The sequence below is a fragment of the Microcaecilia unicolor genome, chromosome 7 (genome assembly GCF_901765095.1).
Source record: "Microcaecilia unicolor chromosome 7, aMicUni1.1, whole genome shotgun sequence".
In the NCBI taxonomy this organism is placed as follows: domain Eukaryota; kingdom Metazoa; phylum Chordata; class Amphibia; order Gymnophiona; family Siphonopidae; genus Microcaecilia; species Microcaecilia unicolor.
Genome location: NC_044037.1, coordinates 192,855,558 through 192,877,576, shown reverse-complemented (window position 1 = coordinate 192,877,576; position 22,019 = coordinate 192,855,558). Strand labels below are relative to the sequence as shown.

General features: G+C 40.6%; 1 protein-coding gene across 1 annotated transcript in view; it reads left to right on the top strand.

The window, feature by feature from the left end:
* The window catches only part of CPS1 (carbamoyl-phosphate synthase 1), a 205,760-nt gene extending 184,238 nt beyond the window's left edge, over positions 1 to 21,522 (top strand). Inside the window, exons 35-39 of the mRNA XM_030209032.1 lie at positions 8,758 to 8,856; positions 13,833 to 13,892; positions 16,910 to 17,022; positions 17,871 to 18,000; positions 20,680 to 21,522. Of these exons, the coding sequence (XP_030064892.1) occupies positions 8,758 to 8,856; positions 13,833 to 13,892; positions 16,910 to 17,022; positions 17,871 to 18,000; positions 20,680 to 20,778 (501 nt within the window). The 3' untranslated portion in view covers positions 20,779 to 21,522. The remainder of the gene's footprint in view (positions 1 to 8,757; positions 8,857 to 13,832; positions 13,893 to 16,909; positions 17,023 to 17,870; positions 18,001 to 20,679) is intronic.
* The last annotated feature ends 497 nt before the right edge of the window (positions 21,523 to 22,019 follow it).

Genomic DNA, 22,019 nt, shown 5'->3' with positions numbered 1-22,019 from the left:
CTAGCCTCCACTTATCTCCTGGGAAAGTGGAGGAGCTTCCTTCACAAAGACAAATGTCTCCAGGAATATATGTGAATGAAGAGGGAGTTTTCTACCTTCAGACTTGTGACTGATAACAGTTTCTTTGTTAATCACAAGGCCTTTCTTCATGACCGTGAATTCTGCTGGACAGAAGTACACAGTTTGCAATTGGTCCATAGGTATCACCTGAGGCAAGAGGGATGCCAATGTTGGACAGAAGAGAAAGAAAGGACATCAAAGTTCAGTGGTGAATCCACCATTGTTGTTTCCTTACCAGTTTAAATGGGAGCCATAGACAGGTCAGAGGTCACGTTAGAGTGAACACTCCAAACCAAAGCAGAGCGCTTATAAAACAGTGTATTAAACATAAAAAACCATGTGTAGATGCTAAAAAGTCAGAACAATTTAAGACATGAGCTCAAAACATCAAAAATTATCACGCTAATACTTAAAACCATGATAAAATTGAAGAATATTTTTTTTTTGTTACATTTGCTCTACTGAGCAATTTTTGAAGCACTTGGGAGCTGCTGACTGCAGTCTTGGATGCTTCTTTGCTGACTGGGGATTATATTCTTTCAGCCCCTGTCTTTTCATAATACCACTGATGCAGCCATATTGGCAAAACGTGGCCACATTGGGTCTTTTTTAATAAAGAATCTTCTGGACTCCTAGACTGCTTTGGTGTTTGCATTTGTGACTTGCTGTGGACTTGAAAAATCTCTTTTTGTGTTGCTGACTCCCAGCGGTAATGGCCACGCGCTAATGGGGAAATTAGCACATGTAGAGATGAACTAAAACTTCTATAAGGGAAAGAGTATCCTCTTCAATGATATTCACTTAGTATAAACGCAGGAAAACTCAAATTACTGTAAGCATATGAAAAACAAGGAAGAAAAAGCCTCAAGAAGCTCCTCTTCTGCTTACTGCTGCATTAAGAGGGCTAGGACTTCTTCATCATGGGCAAAAAACTTCCTGATTAACGTATGGTAGTATAGCTTGCCTTATTCATTCAAAATTCTAAAGGCAACAATTTCAATGATTACTTAGCTTAAGAATAATGCCTGCCGCTCTCCTGTCTCTTCCTGTTGTCTTGACCGTGGTCAACGTTGGCCACCGTTTCGCTAATGCTGCTTCAGAACCACAGGTCAGCTTTTAGATTGTAACGAGAAGGAAACAAAGTGGTTAGCTTTAAGCAGCACCTCTTCTTATGCTTATTTTAACAGCAAGATAATCAGTTCACTTACATCCCGTTCAGTATGCCGACGGATGCAGGAAGGGTAGCACATATAAAAAATGGTGCCTGTCACCGCTTAGGGAATGGAAAACACGAGTAGTTATGAAACATTGTGCCCTGATTGGTTAGCGGATCAATAGCGTGTGATATCACAGAAAATTGAAATAGCCGCCATTTTTGATATGTGCTGCCCTTCCTGCATCCATTTTTAACGCAGGTGTCAAAAACATTTTTTCTTTTTGTTGAATATATGGCTGAGTGATAATGTCAGCATTAGCATGCAGCCATAAAGGCACTAAGGGCTCCCACATTAAGGGGTCCTTTTACTAAGGTGTGCTGAAAACTGGCCTGTGCTAGTGTAGGCATGTGGATTGGACGCGCGCAGGTCCATTTTTCAGCACGCCTGCAAAAAAGGCCTTTTTTGGGATGAAAATGGACATGCAGCAAAATAAAAATTAGTGCGCATCCATTTTGGGCCTGAGACCTTACCGCCACCCATTGTCTTAGTGGTAAGGTCTCATGCGTTAACTAGTCGGTAATTGTCAGCGCGTGTACACTGCCGATCACTGCCCGGTTAGCGCCGTGCAGTAGAAAATAAAAAATATTTGCCGATGTGCATACTGGACACATGTAAAAAATGGAATTACCCCCCCAGGGCATGGGGTAGCAGGGTGGTAGTTCCAAATTGATGCATGTTGGACACCCATAGGCGCTAACGTGCCTTAGTAAAAGGGCCCCTAAGTCAGTGTTACTCAGTTGCACATGTTAATGTCAGCGTGCTAGCTGACTACACACACTCTCTGCCATGACATGCACCCTCTCCCTCCCAAAATACCGCATGCTTAGCGCACGCAGCTGGCAAAAATAAGGTGGAACGCTTTAACGTGTCCCATGTTAGTCTATTTCTGCTGTGTTAGGCACATGTTAGCCCCTAACACAGCTTAGTGAAAGGGCCCTCTATTTCCCTAATAACATAAAAATCTGACAATTGATGATAGTGGCCAACAGGCTCATTTTCAAAAGAGAAGGTCATCCATCTTTTGACACAAATCGGAAGATGGTCGTCCTTCTCACAAAAATGTCCAAATCGGTATAATCGATCCAATTTTGGACGTCCCAAACTGCATTCCATCGCAGGGACAGCCAAAGTTCAAGGGGACATGTCGTAGGCGTAGCATAGGCGGGACTTGGGCGTGCCAAACACTTGGATGTCCTTGACCCATAATGGAAAAAAAGAAGGACGTCCCTGATGAGCACTTGGACGTTTTTCACCTGGACCTGTTTTTCTTACGACTATGGCACAAAAAGGTATCCGAAATGACCAGATGACCACCGGAGAGAATCGGGGATGACCTCCTGTTACTCCTCCAGTGGTCACTAGCCCCTTCCCACCCTCAAAACACATCTTTCAAAATATTTTTTGCCAGCCTCAGATGTCATACTCAGGTCCGTGACAGCAGTTTGCAGGTCCCTGGAGCAGTTTTAGTGGGTGCAGTGAACTTCAGACAGGCGGACCCAGCCCCATCCCCTCCACCTGTTATGTTTGTGGAGGAAACAGCGAGCCCTCCAAAACTCACCACAAACCCACTGTACCCACATCTAGGTGCCCCCATCATCCGTAAGGGCTATGGTAGTGGTGTACAGTTGGGGGTAGTGGGTTTTTGGGGCTCAGCACACAATGTAAGGGAGCTATGTAGCTGGGAGCAATTTATGAAGTCCACTGCAGTGCCCCCTAGGGTGCCTGGTTGGTGTCCTGGCATGTCAGGGGGACCAGTGCACTACAAATGCTGGCTCCTCCTACGACCAAATGGCTTGCATTTGGTTGTTTCTGAGATGGACGTCCTTGGTTTTGATTATTGCCAAAAATCAGAAACGTCCAAGTCTAGGGATGACCAAATCTAGGGACGTCCCTGATGGTATTTTCGAAATGAAAGATGGATGCCCATCTTGTTTCGAAAATACAGGTTTCCCCGCCCCTGGATTGGCACGTTTTGCGAGGACGTCCAAATCAAAACTAGGATGTCCCTTTCGAAAATGCCCCTCCAAATGAACCAAAACTGAATTGAAAATTTTCCCTGTGCCCTAGTGTGCAATGTTGAATTCCATTCTAAGGGAGGAGAATTTCCAAAACATGTTAATGTTTTGATGGGGTCAGCAGTGGTGACATGGAGTATTTCCAGAGTGAACATGTTAGGGAGGGAGCGATCTGTATTTCTGCCCTTGGTTGCACATATTTAGTTCTTGCTGAGACTGGAAGGGGACATGTTCAGGGAATGGGCAAGAAAGGGACCTAAGGTTATTGAGGGTCTATATAGGCCTGGCTATGGTATTATGAACACCTTGGATCAGTAGCCAATAAAATATAATCTACCCAGACTAATTTTTATGGCTATCTACCAGATAGGCTAGGCACTATTCTACTACTTTAAAGTGGGAATAAGAATAGACGTTGGGAGGCGGGATGAGGCTGAAAGGTGCAGTGGGCCAGGGAGAGGTGGGGTGGGGGATAGATAATCAGGATAAGAGGATTGGAGATGGGTAAGGGAGAATACTAAAGTGAGAAAAATGCTGCAGATCCAATGGATTCTGAGGAGTGAGTTATAGGGCAGAACAGAAGTTAGGGAGTGACCCATCGATAACATTTCTTTTTTTAGACATAAGATTTTGAGTAGCTGTGCATAATATTATTTGACATTGTAAAGTAGCAAACTATGCCATACTTTATATTGTTGTTTGAATATTTTTACTGTTGTAATTGTTTGACTTATTCTGGCTGTATGCGGCCTTGAGTGAATTTCCTCAAAAAGGCAGTAAATAAATCCTAATAAATAAATTAATAAACATAACCCAGGTTAGCACTCTTCAGCTTAGAGAAGAAACACTTGATCGAGATCTATATCATCATGAGGGGAAGAAACAGGTAAAAGGGAATGGTTGTTTACCCTTTCAGTAGTAATACAATTAGGGGATTCTCTTTGAAGCTAACAGTAGCAGATGTAAAACAAATTGGAAAGTGTAATTTTTTTTTTCACTCAATGCACAATTAAGCCATTGAATTTGTTGCTGGAACATGCAGTCAAGGCATCTAGCACAGCTGGATTTAAATGGGGTTTAGAAAAGTTCCTAAAGGAAAAGTCTATAAACCATTAGTAGTCAGCTAGGCTTGAAAAAGCCACCACTTACTTCTGGGATGAGCAACAAGGATTGAATTTACTCTTTGGGATCCTGCCAGGCACTTGTAACCTGGATTGACCCTGCTAGGGAAAAGACACTGGGCTCAGTGGATTTAGGTCTGACCCAGCATGGCATGTCTTATTTCTTTGGTGGTTCTTGTGAAATTGTAATCTGTGAGAGCAAAACATCATGTTAGTAAAACCCTGACATTTGACTACATGCTTGTATACAGTTGCCTCATTTTTATATTGATAAAATGAATACCACTAGTTAGACAAATATGCAAGAGGTTGCCTCATCCTCTCTACGATGGTCAATAAATTTCACATAGGATCTTTTTCCTGTTTGGGAGTCCCTTGTCTTCTGCATTGCTCAGTAAAGTTCAGGAATGATAGTACAGTTGTGACCTTCAAATCAGTTTTTTTTACAGTTTGTACTTTTATCATGTCTGCAGGTGTTTTCTAAAGCTTTCCAGGTGTTAACTAATGGGGCATTACTTCAACGTCTTGATGTTATAGCTTGCAGTTACTGAGTGAGCAGGAGGCAGCTAACAGAAAAAGCATATATTCAGTTTTGAAATATGTATATTGTTTCCTTTCTTACAATGTCATCATTAGGGAATTAGTTACACACAAGCTTGGAAAAAGGCAAGAATTTAACTAAAAGATAGGGAGACTGCTATTCAGCAGGACAACCAGTGAATAATTTGAAATGCCTAATTTAGACAATTTCAGATTATTCGTATATTCAGTAGCACTATGGGAGTAATTGTATAAGGAGCTACCAAGTTGTAGGTGGTAAGAAGACACACAGATGATGGTATATTGTCATTTCTCTGTAGACAAGCAGGGCCATGCAGGCACACTTGCCCCCTAATTCTATACCAATTGCCAAAAATTGCACAAGTAAATTTGGACATCCACCAAATTTGCGCTTGCAATTTAATTGAATGATGAGCTAATTAACACCAGGTGTCTTTTATAAAATTGCAAGAAAAAATTGGGTGTGGAATTACAAAATCCCTAAAGATAAGCAAAAACTGAGTAATCCACTCAATGAAAACATACAATAATCTTGTAAAAAAAAAAAAAAGAAGGAAAAGCCTCAAAGAGCTCAGAATCCAAAGATTTATAGAGCTGAAATGATCAAACGATCTCTTCTTCATCACTGGCAAAAACCTTCCAAAACAATTATCTTTGCTCTGTCTCTTTTATCAATTTTTAACATTTTTCTCAATATAATTCAATCCTTGCTGTCTTTTAGCATTCAATGTCCATTATTGGTTATTGATACAAATATGGAAAAACACTTATTTCTGAAAGACTCTTGTTATGCAGGATAAGAATCAAGCCGAATTCTTCTAGCTTTCCACCAGCCCTTGGACCAATGGTGGCTAGCGTTTTGCTTAACTACTTCAGGGTCCCAGACAGCAGGGCATCTTTCTGTAGATAGCACTCCTGATCCTTCTCGGTTGTCATGAACAAGCAGCCAAAAATTACAGTTAAAATGTAGCCACTTACATTTACCCCAACCTGGGAGCTGATGTAAATGTACATTGCTGAAATTAGGCATGTTAAGTCCTGATTATGATTGTATTCTATAGAGGAAAATAGGTTCCTGCATTCCTCTGGAAGGTACCTTGTAGGAGCTTATTCTGTAAAAGAATTCAGGCGCCTATGTTCTTTATAGGATACTAGCGTAATCAGCTGTTAATAAGCCTAACATTTCACAACAAGGAATAGAGAGTTCTTGATACTATACAACACAACAATCTCTCTAAAATGGTGGCAAATAGTACTTTAAAGAAACTATGGTTTTGTGAAGTGCATTGAGCTTTAAATAGGAACAGGGAAAAAACCTCTGAAACCAACCCAGCCTCCAACCCAGATAAATGTTTTCAAAAACAAGAGTTGAGGAAAATCAATGGGTTATTTCTCATCACTGGCATAAAAAACCCTGAAGTTCTTTAAAACAAATGCTAAGCTTCACAGAACTGACTATAGATGGATTCACAAAAAGAAGTAAAAGACTACTTAACTTAAACTTCAAAGTGCAGGTAAGAAAACAATGTGTGTATGGTCAGTTCCATCACACCGACTTTGGCCAGAGTTTCGCTGTAGGTAGCTGTCTCAAGGCGTGGGTGACCAGTAGGCTTAGACACGTTCAATCTTCCTGCTATGAGATCCCATAGCAGGAAGACTGAATGTGTCTAAGTCTACACAATCAGTTATGCCAGCCATAGAGCTGGAGTTAAGCGTTAATGTTTAAGGGCCAAATTCTGTAAATGGAACCTTAAAAATTGGTACCGAGAAACCACGTGCTTAGTGTGATTCTATAAACTATTCCTAAAGTTAGGTGTAGTTTATAGAATATGTGCATGTAGGCACACCCATTTAGGCCCCCTAAAACCAGGCCTAAATACCTGCGCCTAAGTTTGATGCAGATCAGGTGTATTCCATAATAGTGTGCATAGGTTTTTGAAATGCCCACAACCCACCCATTCCATGCCCATATCCATGCCCCCTTTTTGTCTGCATGCATTAGAATTTACGCACACTGTGTTCTAGAATACACCTAGAAAGTAGTGCACATAAATTCTAATTAAAACCAAATAGTGCTGCTAATTGGTTGTTAAGTAACAATTATCAGTGCGGATTGGCTTGTTAAGCAATTAAGTTGTGCATGCAATTTGGCCATGCAGCCAAATTAGCACATGTAACTTAAGGCGCTATTTATAGAATTTTGGGGTAAATGTAACAGGAATGCATGAGTCCTAACTATGTCATACCCATAGTCTGCCCCTTTGTGCGCCCTCCTTGCAAATACGCACTATTTAAGTTGAGTAGGTATTTGCAGAATAGCACTTTAGGTGGCATGCTAGCATAAACATTTATGTGCATAATGTACACACAAATGTTAGCACCTAGTTTATAAAGTTATATGTGCTAATGTTTAGAATACTAGCATATATCCATGTATGTGTGCACATATGCATGTACATGCCAGATACATGCCTAAATATTCTATACATGTATATCTCTGATAGCATGTAGTTTGCAGGTGGGCATATGTATGGATGGGACACAAAGTTTTACATGTAACTTACAGAATACAGTACATTTTCCATTATCTAACCTTAGCTAATCCGACCATCCGGCATATCCGACAGACCCCTGGTAACATCATTGCATTTATTTCTATTAAAAATCTTTGTATTAGAACAAGCACATGTACAGTAATTATATTTTAATGCCTCAATCACGGTGCAGAATGTGCTATAGGGTTGAAAATAACCAATTTTTTTGAAAATTGGGAACTCTGTGCCTTTGTTTATGCATTGTTTGAGGGGTTTATGCATTGTTTTCCGTATTATCCGCCTTTTCACTTATCCAGGAATGGGTAGGTCACATTTACATTGGTTAATTGAGACTGTACTATACTATAAGTTGTACCTGTATCTCTGCAACATAAGCATACACAGTCCAGCTTGATGTCTGGTATAAGTACTCATGGCTAAGCACATATTTACAATACAAAAATAGGAATCCAAACAATTCTAATAACTTTCTCACATAGTAGTTAATACAAAAATAGAAAGTTTAAATAAATTTCAATACAGAATAATAACTAATAATAAACAAATTACAAACTTATTTCAATACAAATACATTTTATTACACATCCAAAAACATGATTTAAAAAGTGCACTAAACCCCCTTAAATTCACATAGACTGTGAGCGAATTATAATTATTCATCATCGTGGAAGAATAGAATTGAATACAGTATGGGTGATATACCTGCATGATGAATAACTAGTGGACATATGCAGGAACTATTACTAAGATTTCTTGGAATATCCAGTAATGGACTAAGGAAATGTCAGTGTGAATTTAAGGGGTTTTAGTGCACTTTTTAAATCATGTTTTTTGATGTGTAATAAAATATTTTGTATTAAAATGTCTATAATTTGTTTATTATTAGTTATTATTCTGTATTAAAGCTTATTGAAACTTTCCATTTTTGTATTAAGCACATATCTAACCAATTTTATTAGTATTCTAATAAAGAAAATAGGTGCCTACTTTCTTTTAGAGAATATTTGCCAATCAAATGCCCTCTGAATACCTCTATATAGCCGCACAGTTATAAAAATGTCTTCATAATGTAGCTGGGTTTAAAAAAATATATATATATACATGTTCATCACCAGTGCAGAAAGTATAAGCGATTTTGAATATTAGGCCCTTGATTTCTACTCCGTGTGAAATAGTAGTGGCACAATAATTCTCAGAATCTGTCTTTCTCTCTTTTTGCTACAAATAGGTAGCCTGTTTTGGAGAGAATATCTACACAGCCTTCCTGAAAGCAATGCTTTCCACTGGATTTAAACCACCACAGAAAGGAGTTCTCGTTGGAATCCAGGTACCCTTCTTGCTTTAACAAATGAAATAAAACTCTAGAAAACAGGTCCAAAGAATATTGCAAGTTAGTTCGATAAGAATTCACCCAAGGTGTGTTCAGTAGGTACAACATGACATAACTTACAATTTTAACAGCATAACAATAGTAAAATGACCAAATATAGACATAAATACAATCATAGATGTAAACTTCAAGATTGCAAGTGTCTTATTTCAGTGTTTCCCAAGTACCCCCTTGCCAGTCAAGTTTTCAGGATATCCACAATGAATATGCATGAACTTGATTTGCATACACTGCCTCCATTATATGCAAATCTCTTTCATTGTGGATATCCTCAAAACCTGACTGGCAAGGGGTACTCCAGGACCGGCCTTGAGAAACACTGTCTTATTGCATCCTTCAGTAGACTGATATGATTTGTTTAATCATATCTTTTTGCTTGGATTCATTGGCATATTTGGTGGCACCATGATAATATACATTTGATGTTAGAACTGTAGGTTGTGATTTTTGACCTAACAGTTTCCTTCTTCACATCTGGTCTTCAGTTCATTCTCCAAGGACAAATTGGAGATGCAATTCTTACACATAGGTAATACATTTGATGGCGCCAAACCTAGAGAAAAGTAAACAAAACTCTAGAAGTTTCTTAAATTGGAATATTGTGCATATGAAGGTCCTTTAGCGTTTCAGAGAACCAATAATGTTGCACTTACATTTATATATATCTTTGTCATGGTTCTAAAGTATTGGTAAATATTTACCAGTACTTTAGAACCAGGATAAAGAGATCTATTTATCTATCTATCTACACTTGGGCCACAAACAAAGTTGTGTTTCAAGTAAGCTGGGCGCAGGCCGGGGTCAGAATAATTCCGGTAGGCCGTACAGTTTTAAGCCACACATTTATTATTTTCTTTATGTCTGGGAGCAAAATAACTTTACTCTCACTCCAAACATATTGTCCATTTCAGGATTTATATTTTATGCAAACATAACTTCACTGGAACACTGCAACAGGCAGATATCCAAACTTCATAATTTTTTGTTACAGGTCACTCACTGGATATCAAACAGTTCAAAATGCTGAAAGAGGTCTTTGTGCCAGTCCCAAGACTCTCAGTGTAAATCTTATCTATTTAGTTAATAGTCTCTTTATAAATCCTAAGGTATTTACATATTTATAGCACCACCAGGCCAATACCCATCCTTTCTGGCAGAACAATTCAAGGCTTTGCTTGCAGTGCTACTTGCAGCAAGCTGTTCCACTGGGTTTTATCCAGCTGCTGGACCCGCTCAAGATCAGACCTCCCTGTCTGTTCTCTCCTCCAGAGAAACACTTCCATGAGCTGTTGCCTCTAGCTCCGAATAGGCTCTTTCCTGTTCTGCTGCCAGGCTGGGTTAACCTTTTCTACCCACCTGGAGCACTCCTCACAATCCAGTTAATGCTTTTATTGGTAAAAACCTCCTCTTTATCAGCCTTAGGTTATTGGGCCTGTCCAGGATATCCCCTCTCCTCATGGGTCCTGGTGGGGGGGGGGGGGGGGGGTGAAGGCAACCAAAGACCATGTGCTCTCCAAAGCAACAGTTTTTATTAATCTTAACTCCACTCCAGCTATGACATCTACTGTCCGTCTAACTCCACAAACACTCCCCCTTGGGCTGGGTTCTTCACTACCCCTACAACTCAGTCCCTCCCCCCGGCGACTTAGAAGAGGTCGCTCATCAGTTCTAGTAATCCACAATGTATTGGGGGAATCTATCTATCTATCTATCTATCTATCTATCTATCTATCTATCTATCTATCTATCTATCTATAACTTATAATTTACCAGTACTTTAGATCCAGAACAAAAAATTGGAAGCCTAATATCAATAGGAGTTGGAGTCGGAGCTGGAGTCGGACAGTAGAAAAAATTGAAGAGTCGGAGTCGAAGGTTTGGATCACCGTCAAAGTACTGACATACAAATTCAGTGGGACTATTTTGTTGTGCTGTCTTTTTTTCAAGTCCTATTCGAAATCAATTAAGGAACTAAATCTAAATAAACAAATGAAACAATAACAGAAGAAGCAGGATTACAGCTCTGAGGATGGCTTTCAGATGACAAACCAAAAAAAAAAAAAAGATAAAACATGGTGTACTCAGAGTCAGCTGGTCACCCTATTTTGGCTTGCTGAAGGAATGAATTACTTCTGAAAGATTGATTATAGTACATTATATTACTTTGGCCTTGCATAAAAGGAATTGATGGCCCACATGTGATATATCTGCTGTGTTTTTAATAAGGCCAGTGTCCTGCAAGATTTCAGAAAAATCAATATAAAAATTAATTGAAACAGTGTTGATGTGCTGCAGCAGATGATGATTACTAAAGAGTTTCTTTAGGATGTTGTAAGAACAGGTTTAGTGTAAGCATGAAAGCATTGAAACGGGCAGATAGAATGCATGCTTTCACAAACTAGTGATATACAAGAAAACATGCAATCACAGAAATAATAATCAACAAAGTATATAATTCACTAGGTAAAAACTGGGCAAGCAACAAAGATAAAAGGTGTATGAACCTTCTCTATCCAATGCTTGATTTCTAAATGCAGGAAAATGTATACGCAATGCTGTAACTGGATGAAGTTTGGCTTACATATGATTTTTTTTTTGTTTTGCATTTTTTCATTATGGTTCAGAATTGTGACTTACAAATAGTTGTTTGGAATCCCCTTCTCATCTTTTATTCTCACAATGTAACACAGCAAGTGCAGAAGAGCTTTGAGATACAGATCTTGCTGTTATATGTAATTTAGTTTTATTCATCCTTTTTCTCATAAGCTATCACATGTAGATATGTGTACATGATTTTTTAAATGAAAGATATATCTATTTGAATTGTATAGTGTATTGTTTTTATGTTTGTTATTTCTATTTATTATGAATGTTTTTCTATGACCCGCCCAGAACTTTAGATGGAGCGGGATAGAAATATTTGAAATAAATAAACATCAAAACGATGATTTGTAGCTAACACAGATCAGTCCATTGCATCAATTGTGTGACGCTGTAATGACTTCCTGGTTCACTTGTGTTACTACTGGAGAAGTCAGCATTAAGCCTACACTTAAACTATTGCAAGCCTACACTTTAACACATAGCAAAACATGAATAAAGAGGAAAAGATCTACAATTTCATCATTTAGCTCAGAGTTTTCTGCTCTGAATATTGAATCTATGAACTGATTCCCATTCATGACTCTATCAAAAGCATGGATCTCTCATCAGTAGAGGATTTTGCAGTGCCATTAACCCATATTCTTCCTAGTGTGAACTCTCCAAAATCAAAGTTCAGTAGGACAGAAAGAGAGTTGACTGCCTTGAGCTGGGCTTTAAATCAAGAGAAGCCCATAACTGATGGAGCAAGGTCTAGGCACAAGCTGGTTATTTATTTTTTTTTTTTTGCCAAAGTTGCTTGACTTGCACACATTAACCTTAGGTGAATGACAGAGAACATAAAACCTTACTCAGTCTCTAAGACTACACTGCTCTCACTAAATAAGTGCCTTCCAGTTCCGTAAATGTGCTTCATACTTTTCACCCTTGGTAACAAATGCTTTCTTGGGCAGGCTGCTTCAATCAGCTTTTAAATCTCAGGGCTGCTCTGATGCATGCTGACAGCTGTAATTTCTTTTGGCCGGGTAGCTGTTTTATGTGTCACAAATGTTCAATACTTGTTTGATAGAAGTTTATAGCACTGTGGTGAAAATCAGCGCCCCTGACTGGAAGGTTTTCAGCAGCTCACGTTCTGGGGATATGTCAATACTGTTATGTTGTATATTTGTCCTTCCTAATTTGAGAAAAGGAAGCAGGCTAGTTTCTGAAAAGGCTTTTACCAATCCAAATTCCATAGAATTTAAAATATTTGTTTTTATAATCTAAATGAATTTTTTTAACCTGTAAGGGGATTCTTCAAGATATAGCCATGTGGAAGAGGGCTATCGCATGGACTGTGAATATTCCTTAGATTTCCTTCATTCAGGGGGGATTATTATGAGGAACAGCTTAACCATCAGGCAAACTAGGCAGTTGGCTAGGGTAGCGGCTTCTGGGGGGTGGCAAATAGTAGCTGCAATCAAAGCATAGCAATAGGTCTTGACAGGCACACAAAGAACCATGAGTTCCTATTGTTATCCACAGAGAAGATGAGTAATCAGTACTTTTATCTTTATAGAGGGTCGGAAATTAGCATTTGTAAATTGTTCTCATTATGTAGTGTGTGTGTATGTGTATATTGCTTATGTCCAGACTGTCCCTGATGTACACTGTTCACCCTAATACATAAACAAATATACTGGTAATATAATATAACATTTAAAGTATCATGTCCAGCTATGTTTTTATAGAATTGTTCTTTCCTGGTTTTGCCTACTCAGAGGGATAGAGATATGACACTTGCAGGCATAAGGGCTATTGTAGTGGTGTACAGCTGGGCACCGTACATTTTTTGCTATTCCTAGAGGGCTAACCGTACAATATAAGGGGGTTATGATGTGATGTGTACCTGGGACCTTTTATGTGAAGTTCACTACAGTGCCTCCTAGGCTGCTTCACTGCTCTGCTGGGATGTCTGCGTGGTCAGTCTAGTATGACTGCTGGCCCCTAGACATCCCAATGGTTTGTTTTTGTGCGTTTTTCCCTTGGACGTTTTTTTGTGTGAAAATGGTCCTAAAAGAAAGACACACTGAGCACTACAACATCAAAAATAGGTGTTTTTTTAGTTTGACAATGGCCATGTTTGGCACCAGATTTTTGGATGTTTTTTTGCAAAATGTCCCAAATTGGATTTGGATGTCATATCGAAAATACCCCTCTGTACAAAAATTTAGGAAAATCAAAACTGTAAATCCATGCATACAAGATAAACCTGTTAGAGTTGACCCCTACAGTGGCAAGTAGTAACATTCTCTGTTCTTTCTTTCTGCCAGCATTCATTCAGGCCTCAGTTCCTTGGCACAGCCCAGCAATTTTTAGAAGATGGATACAAGGTTGGTTGATTATTTTGTTTGTTTGTTTGCTTGTTTTGTTTAAATATTCTTTCCTTCTGTTTCAAACTGTATTGTAGAGCAGTTAAGCAGGGTCAAAGTCATATGCACAAAGCTAAAACAAAACAAAAGAAGAAAACAAGAGTAAAGCAAGGAAAACACACAGTGTTCAATTGGGGCTCTAGATTGCTCTACTGCCAACTTTATGGGATACATTTTCAAAATTTGAGTTGGGAACTCTGCAGATAAAATTGGACATTACTTATGTAGAATGGCTGAGGGCCCCTTTTGTGAAGCGGCGGTAAGTCTAATGCAGGCTTACCGCTCACTAAAAGGGAAGTACCGCTGGGCTACTGCAGCAGCCGAGCGGTAATTTCCTCCCCAAGCGTGCACCACTTCTGGTGCTGCAAAAATATTTTAATTTTTGTAGTGTTTGATGTGTACCTGGTGGTAATTGGGCAGTGCTGCGCTGCCCGGTTACTGCTGGGTTAGCTCAGAAAGCCTTATGTCCGCTTCAATGGGTGGAGGTAAGTGCTCCCCCCTGAAATGGCCATGTGGCAAGTGCTTCACTTACCGCATGGCCATTTCTTGAAAAAACCCCAAAGACCTGTATTTTACCTGCTGTGGTAAAAGGGGGGTCTCGGCGCGTGTAAAAAAACACGCACCAATGCCAGTGCAGGCCCCGCCCCCTTTTGCCACAGCTTCATAAAAGGATCCCTGAATCTTTCTCAGTTGACTTTCAATGAGCTAAAAATAACCACACACTTTCACATATATACTGGGAGCCATATAAAAGAAAGATGTGCTCCTGGGGACACAACCTGGGTAGGGAGAAACTATGCACGTACACTGAAATTTAAAAAATATATGCACAAACTCAGTCTGCATATTCTCTGCTCCTTCTCAAACTGATGTAAGGTACATGCATTTTTTTCTGTTAACTTTCTTCTCTTCAAATAAAAGGTACTTGCCCAGTTTGTTTCTGGTTAGGTAGGATTGAGTAGGTTGAAAAATATGCATGTACTTTGTCAGTTAGATGGCTTATTGAAAACTTACCTCCAGAACAACAAATACATAAAAGTACACTGACTGCAAGTTTGAGAATCACAATTTGATTTCATAGGAACGCTCCACTATTTGGTCCAATTTTTTTTTAAGGAAGGGGTAGAAAAGAGTCAGGGAGGGGATAATTAATTAGGATACTATATTGGACTTGCCTGGGATTTACATTTATTATGTTTACTGGTGTTATTACTATACTGGTTTTGGAAGGGAGTGTTTGAAGCTATTATTAGTTTTGTTATGCAGTCTATTTCAGCCCTCTGGAGAGAGCGCTGGAGGGAAAGATTATAGAAAGGGTTTTTCTGTTGATGTATTTTCTATTTATGCTCTTTTTTATGATACTGCATTTGGTTTATATTGTACTGTTGCTATTGGAATCATTGTATCATCTAGGGCATAGGATTTGCCTGCAGAAAAGTGAGAGCAATTGAAATTACAATTAGAATATCTAGGGGGTCTTTTATAAAGCGGCGGTAAGCCCAACACGGGCTTACAGCTCTTTATTCCGGAACTACCGCTGCCGGGAGTTCTGGCTGGAGTGTGTGCCATTTCCGGCACTCTGGAATTTTTTTTTCCTGTAGTGCAGAACTAAACCAGTAGTAATCGGGCATCACTGTGCGCTGCCCGGATAGCGCTGGGTTACCACGAGAGCCCTTACTGCCACCTCAGTGAGTGGCGGTAAGTGCTCCCCGCCACATGGCCATGTGATAAGGGTTATCTTAACATGTGGCCATTTTTTGGGGGGGGAGACATTTTACCTGCTATGGTTAAAAGGGCCCTGGCACACGGGAAAGACAGCCCCCGCCGCTACCACAGAGCCCTTTTCCCCGCAGCTTAGTAAAAGGGCCTTACAGGGGTTCTTTGGGAGGGATTCAGGATGGAGCTTGCTCTTGGGGGGGGGGTCACTTTTGGAAGGCTTGAGAGGGGGATGCTCTTGGAGTAGTTTGAAAGGGGTCATGCCTTTGGGAGGAAAATTAGGAGGGGTGGAATGTTCTTGGTGGGTGTTTTTGGAAAGGGGGTGATTGGGAATTCCCAATATTTAGCCTGTTAACCTATTAACTAATTGGATAGTGGGCTGGATATTGCCACAACCTGGTTAACTACTGGGTCTGCCCTGACTCTGTCCTGCAATATCCAGATAGTGCTGTGGCAGTGAGAGGGGATATTCAGCAACACTATCCAGGTAAGTGCCACTGAATATTCTTGGACAGCTTGCTGACTGAAAGTTAAATACTGGGTCCTATTTGTTGTTTGATCAGCAGTTTCCCCATCCTTCACTGGATTTACAGCACAACTAGAAGTACTCTCTATGTTGAGCTATGGTCACATGAGCCTTAACATTCAATTATCTATGGATTTGCCCCTATTTTTATGTCCTTTGTCAAGTACTTTAGCCTGACCATTGCAGCAATGGAAATGGCCATAAGATGTTCCACATTTCCCTTCAGAATGTGTAAATCATGGGCTTTGAATCAAGACAGCAGGTGCCACTTAAGAGCAATGGTTGAGACTGGCCCCATCCCTGAGGCGGTAAACAATGACCTGGGAATCAAACCCAGGTCCTTTGTATTACAGTGGGTAGCACTGCCATTGAGCCAAAAGAATGACCCCATATTAATAAACTTAAAACTGTAAACAAATGGTCAGTTTGCTGGGGCCAGCAATCACATATGGCACCTACAGGACAGACACTGAACAAAATGAAATCACCAGGCAGACATTATTTAGTACCTCTTTCCTTGTTGGGCTCATGTGTTTGCTGACTTATAGACTGACTTTTCCCCTTTGTGTCTTGGCTCCATGAATGGTCACCCTTCTTTTCCATTACTTGTGATAACTCTGGCTTCATAAAGCAATATTCTGAATAGCCAGGGTCTTTACTAGACAGCTTTTTCTGTATGCTCCAATTAAAAAAAGAATCAAATACAAATAACATACATCTTGTTCCTTTAATGCAGCTTTATGCCACAGATGCTACTGCAGCTTGGCTCAATGCCAATGATGTTCCTGCCACCCCTGTAGCATGGCCAACCCAAGAGGCACAGAACCCCAACTTAGCCTCCATCAATAAGTAAGTTTATGAGGACACAGATTTTTGATGCCACATGTGTGATCACGATAGGCATGAGCTTTCTTGTGGACTTCCCTCTGTTTTATTGTCTGTAGAAAAATATTTAGCTATACAGTTCTGTATTTGATAGTCTGGCATCATCCAGGTAGATATGAAGCAGTGGCGTTCCTAGGGGCGCTGACACCCAGGGCGGATCGCCGATGCGCCCCACCCCCCCGGGTGCAGCACCCCCCCCCCTGTGCAGCGTGCCCCCCCCAGCGAAAGGACACCCCCCCGGTGAAAGGACACCCCCCGGCGAAAGAAACCCTCCCCCTGGGTGCATGCCGCTGGGGAGGTGCCGCGCGCCGGTCAGCGTCGTTCATTTTCATGCTCCCTCTGCCCCGGAACAGGAAGTAACCTGTTCCGGGGCAGAGGGAGCATAGAAACAAACGATGCTGACCGGCGCGCGGCACCCCCCCAAGCGGCGTGCACCCGGGGTGGACCGCCCCCACCGCCCCCCCTTGGTACACCACTGGTGTGAAGTATGCCAACTTGCAAAGCTAGTGTGGCAGTAGAAGACTGCCCACCATAAACCACAGGATTTGAGTATTTGTGTATAGTATATACCTAGTTGATTCCTTCTCAAGATATGGTACCTGGTAAATTGTTTAAAAAAGAAATTTTGTTCAACTTTTCATGCAAGTTCACCAAACAGCGACTTACATGACTTTTCTAACAGATTATCTGTCTCATCTAATAAGCAATTAGAGCATTGTACTCTTTTCTGCTATCCCTATGTCACTGATAATTTCAACAGAATTCATGATTTCTAGATGCAAATACAACATATTCCATCATATTTTTTTCAGATTGATAAAAGACGGGAAAATTGACATGGTAATAAACCTCCCCAACAATAACACCAAGTTTATCCAGGACAACTATATTATTCGTAGAACAGCTGTTGACTCAGGAATTGCTCTCATCACTAATTTCCAGGTACTGTATGTCTGCTATTCCATGAAGACCTAAAATACCTTCTACATCTGTCTAAGTCAGGTTTGAAAACCAACTCCATTAGGGTACACCTTAGTGCAATTTGCACTTATCACCATCATGTAGAAGGTGCTTGATTCGTGTAGGGCTTGTTTCTATTGAAGCCTCCCATTGAGCCTCCTGCAGTATCATGGGATCACAATGTTGTCTTAACCTACCTGATGAAAGATCAGACAAATACAGCATCTCAGAAAAGGAAAACAGCTACTTCTTTGATGCTGATGATACTTTTGTGTGGGGCAGTCTTCACTTTTGTTTTCTTTGATTAGAATACAACCATTTCTTTTCTGTTCCAGGCTTCCTTCCATCTCTCTCTCTCTCTCTCTCTCTCTCTCTCTCTCTCTCTCTCTATATATATATATATATATATATAATGGAAAGGACTACTTTCCATGAAAAATATGTTGGGGTCTGCCTGTTCTAATGCCTTGTTACTGCTTTCCCCATTTTTATGTTGAGAAGACAGCCTGTAGGTAAAGTCCCATTCTGTGAGGACTTGATATCCTATATGTTCCTGGAGAAAGCCAAGTTACTTAACTATACTACTACTACTATTTAGCATTTTTATAGCGCTACAAGGCGTATGCAGCGCTGCACAAACATAGAAGAAAGACAGTCCCTGCTCAAAGAGCTTACAATCTAACAGACAAAAATAAAGTAAGCAATTCAAATCAATTAATGTGTACAGGAAGGAGGAGAGGAGGGTAGGTGGAGGTGAGTGGTTACAAGTGGTTACGAGTCAAAAGCAATGTTAAAGAGGTGGGCTTTCAGTCTAGATTTAAAGGTGGCCAAGGATGGGGCAAGACGTAGGGGCTCAGGAAGTTTATTCCAGGCGTAGGGTGCAGCGAGACAGAAGGCGCAAAGTCTGGAGTTGGCAGTAGTGGAGAAGGGAACAGATAAGAAGGATTTATCCATGGAGCGGAGTGCACGGGAAGGGGTGTAGGGAAAGACGAGTGTGGAGAGATACTGGGGAGCAGCAGAGTGAGTACATTTATAGGTTAGTAGAAGAACTTTGAACAGAATGCAAAAACGGATAGGGAGCCAGTGAAGCGACTTGAGGAGAGGGGTAGTATGAATAAAGCGACCCTGGCGGAAGACGAGACGGGCAGCAGAGTTTTGAACCGATTGGAGAGGGGAGAGGTGACTAAGTGGGAGGCCAGCAAGAAGCAGATTGCAGTAGTCTAAATGAGAGGTGACAAGGGTGTGGATTAGGGTTTTGGTAGAGTGCTCGGAAAGAAAGGGGCGGATTTTACGGATGTTGTAAAGAAAGAAATGACAGGTCTTGGCGATCTGCTGGATATGAGCAGAGAAGGAGAGAGAAGAGTCAAAGATGACCCCAAGGTTTCGAGCTGAGGAGACAGGGAGAATGAGAGAGCCATCAACAGAAATAGAAAACGGGGGGAGCGGGGAGGTGGATTTGGGGGGAAAATGAGAAGCTCGGTTTTGGTCATGTTTAATTTCAGGTGGCGTTGAGACATCCAGACAGCAATGTGAGACTGTAGCCAGTGTTCTCACTGGAGAGTAGGAAACAACCCTTACATATCCACTCACTTCTCCAAGGAGTTGTATTCTACTCTTAGCTAATGAATAATTGTACTTCCAGGGGATTACCCTGTTTTTTCCCCTTTTTTTCTTTGATTGTTCACTGCAGTGTAATGTAATATACTGAGATGGCTCCACATTACTGTGGCAGGAAGGAAATGATGTGCCTACCCATGAAATGGCTCAAAAGATTTTAGTTACACTATGGGGGAAAGTCATCAAGCTGTGTTACAGCAGAAACCCATGTTATTTGCCCCCTAATATGTGTTAAAGGGCACTAACACAAGTTATTACTGTAATGCTGCATTAGTCAAGTCACTGCAGGTTATATAATAATGAGATTTAAAACATGTAAATTATATAATCAGCTTGTGGTGAACACCAAAAGCTGCATTATAGCTGGAAAAATAACCCAAGCCAAAAGCTAAGGTTATTTTACCATCCCAGGAGCACTGGGTGTCAAAGCCATGGCCAGATGCTCCCTGGCTGCATTTAATGGGGCCGCCATGGCTGAATTACTCTGTCCCCTATCACTCACTGCCCATGCAACTGCCTTCCCATAGCTGAGACCTCTTCTGTATAGGTCCTCTCCAAGTCAAGCCCTCCCTAGGTAAAGATCTCCAAAGCGGAAATATCCCCACTGGAAGTCCCCCTCCTCCCACAATTGGAAGCCACTCCCCTAAGTTACCTTACATTATCCCTGGAGTTTGGTGAGTGTCCTGGAAGGAGTGATCCTCACTCGCTCCTTCCCTTGCTGGCTCCAGGATTCAAAATCGCTCCCCTTGCAGTTTAAAGAAACAAGACTGTCCCTCAGCTGGCTGGTTTCACTATGGCTGGTTAGAGTTGATATTCAGCGGCACTGTCCAGTTAACTACCACTGAATAGTGCAGTTTAACTGGGCAGAATCCTCTCCTGCCTGGTTAAACTCTTTTGAATATCAACTCCTTTGCTTTAAGGGAAATGTATCTTTTCCTCTCGTAGACTCCAAGCCAAGCTAGACAGATTGTCACCCCTAAGTTTGATAGTGCAGTTGCTATGAACATTGTTTTCTATAACGAAACCTGCCTTTGTATTTTACAGGTGGCAAAACTCTTTGCTGAAGCCATCAAATACTCAGGAAACCTGGATGCTAAAAGTCTTTTCCACTACAGACAATTTGGTGCTGGCAAGGTAGTTTAGAATTGCTGCTTTTCGTCTGACCATCTTCCACAAGGAGCAAGAAGTGATCCCTTCTTCATGTTTCTAACACAAAGGGCTCTGTTGCTTATTTCACTTTACTTTTATGTAGATTTCTAATGCTTTTATTTCTACTTAGTATTATCATAAATACATACCAACAGAACAAAATTATATCATCATCCAATCCACATATGCATTTGTAGTTAATACTAAATAGGGTATATTTTAAGCAGCAGGTTTAATCCTTCTGCTTTGACCACAGTTATAATATTATCATATCTGCAATAGGCTCGGGTTGTACAGTGTAAACCTTGTCAATCACAGTCAAAGGGCCAAGAAAGGGGCATTCTCAGACCTTACACTTGACTGTAGTTAAAATGCCTTCATTGCAGTAAACAACACTACTCACCATGGGGATCAGAGGAAGCAATGCTCAGTGGAAGTTGTTTCAGTTTTGTTCATGATTTCAATTTCTGCACAAATGATCAGAAAGACAATGATCATCTTTAAACTACTCATCTGGTGCAAAATGTTAATGTAAATATATGCCAAAGCTGTTATAGAATAGTAACATAAATCCATTTTGGCATGACTCGTGATAGATGCAGTCACTTATACTATGTCAATGGCAGATATAAGTGGGGGTGCCTAAGTACGCCTTGCAATCATTCTATAAGTTGTGCGCGTTGCTAGGTAACATGCTCATGCTCCTCCCACATTAATGCCCTCCTTGCAGTTGTGCACTATAGATTAGATTCTATATATGGCGCTGAAAAAAAACATGCTTAGTGCTATTCTGTAACATTAGGCGTTGTTTATAGAATACGTGTAACAACCAGACCCATGACTAAATTTAGGCGTGACCATTTATGCTAACCAAAACCTAGTGTAAATGCCCACATCTAACTGAGGCGCAGATCGGGTATATTCTGTAACAATGCACATAGTTTCTAGGAAAGCTCACAACCTGCCTATGCCCCTCCCATGGCCACATCCCCTTTTAAGGTCAGCACATTAGAATTTACATGCACCACGTTACAGAATACACTTAGAAAGTTGCATACGTAAATTCTAATTAGTGGCAGTTAGTGCCGATAATTGCTCATTATTGGCACTGATTGACATGTTATACAATTAAGTTGCGCGTGCAGTTTGGCCGCACTGTCAAATTTGCACATGCAGCTTTAGTCGCCATATATAGAATTTGGGGCATGTGACTTAAGCGCTCTTTTTATAGGATA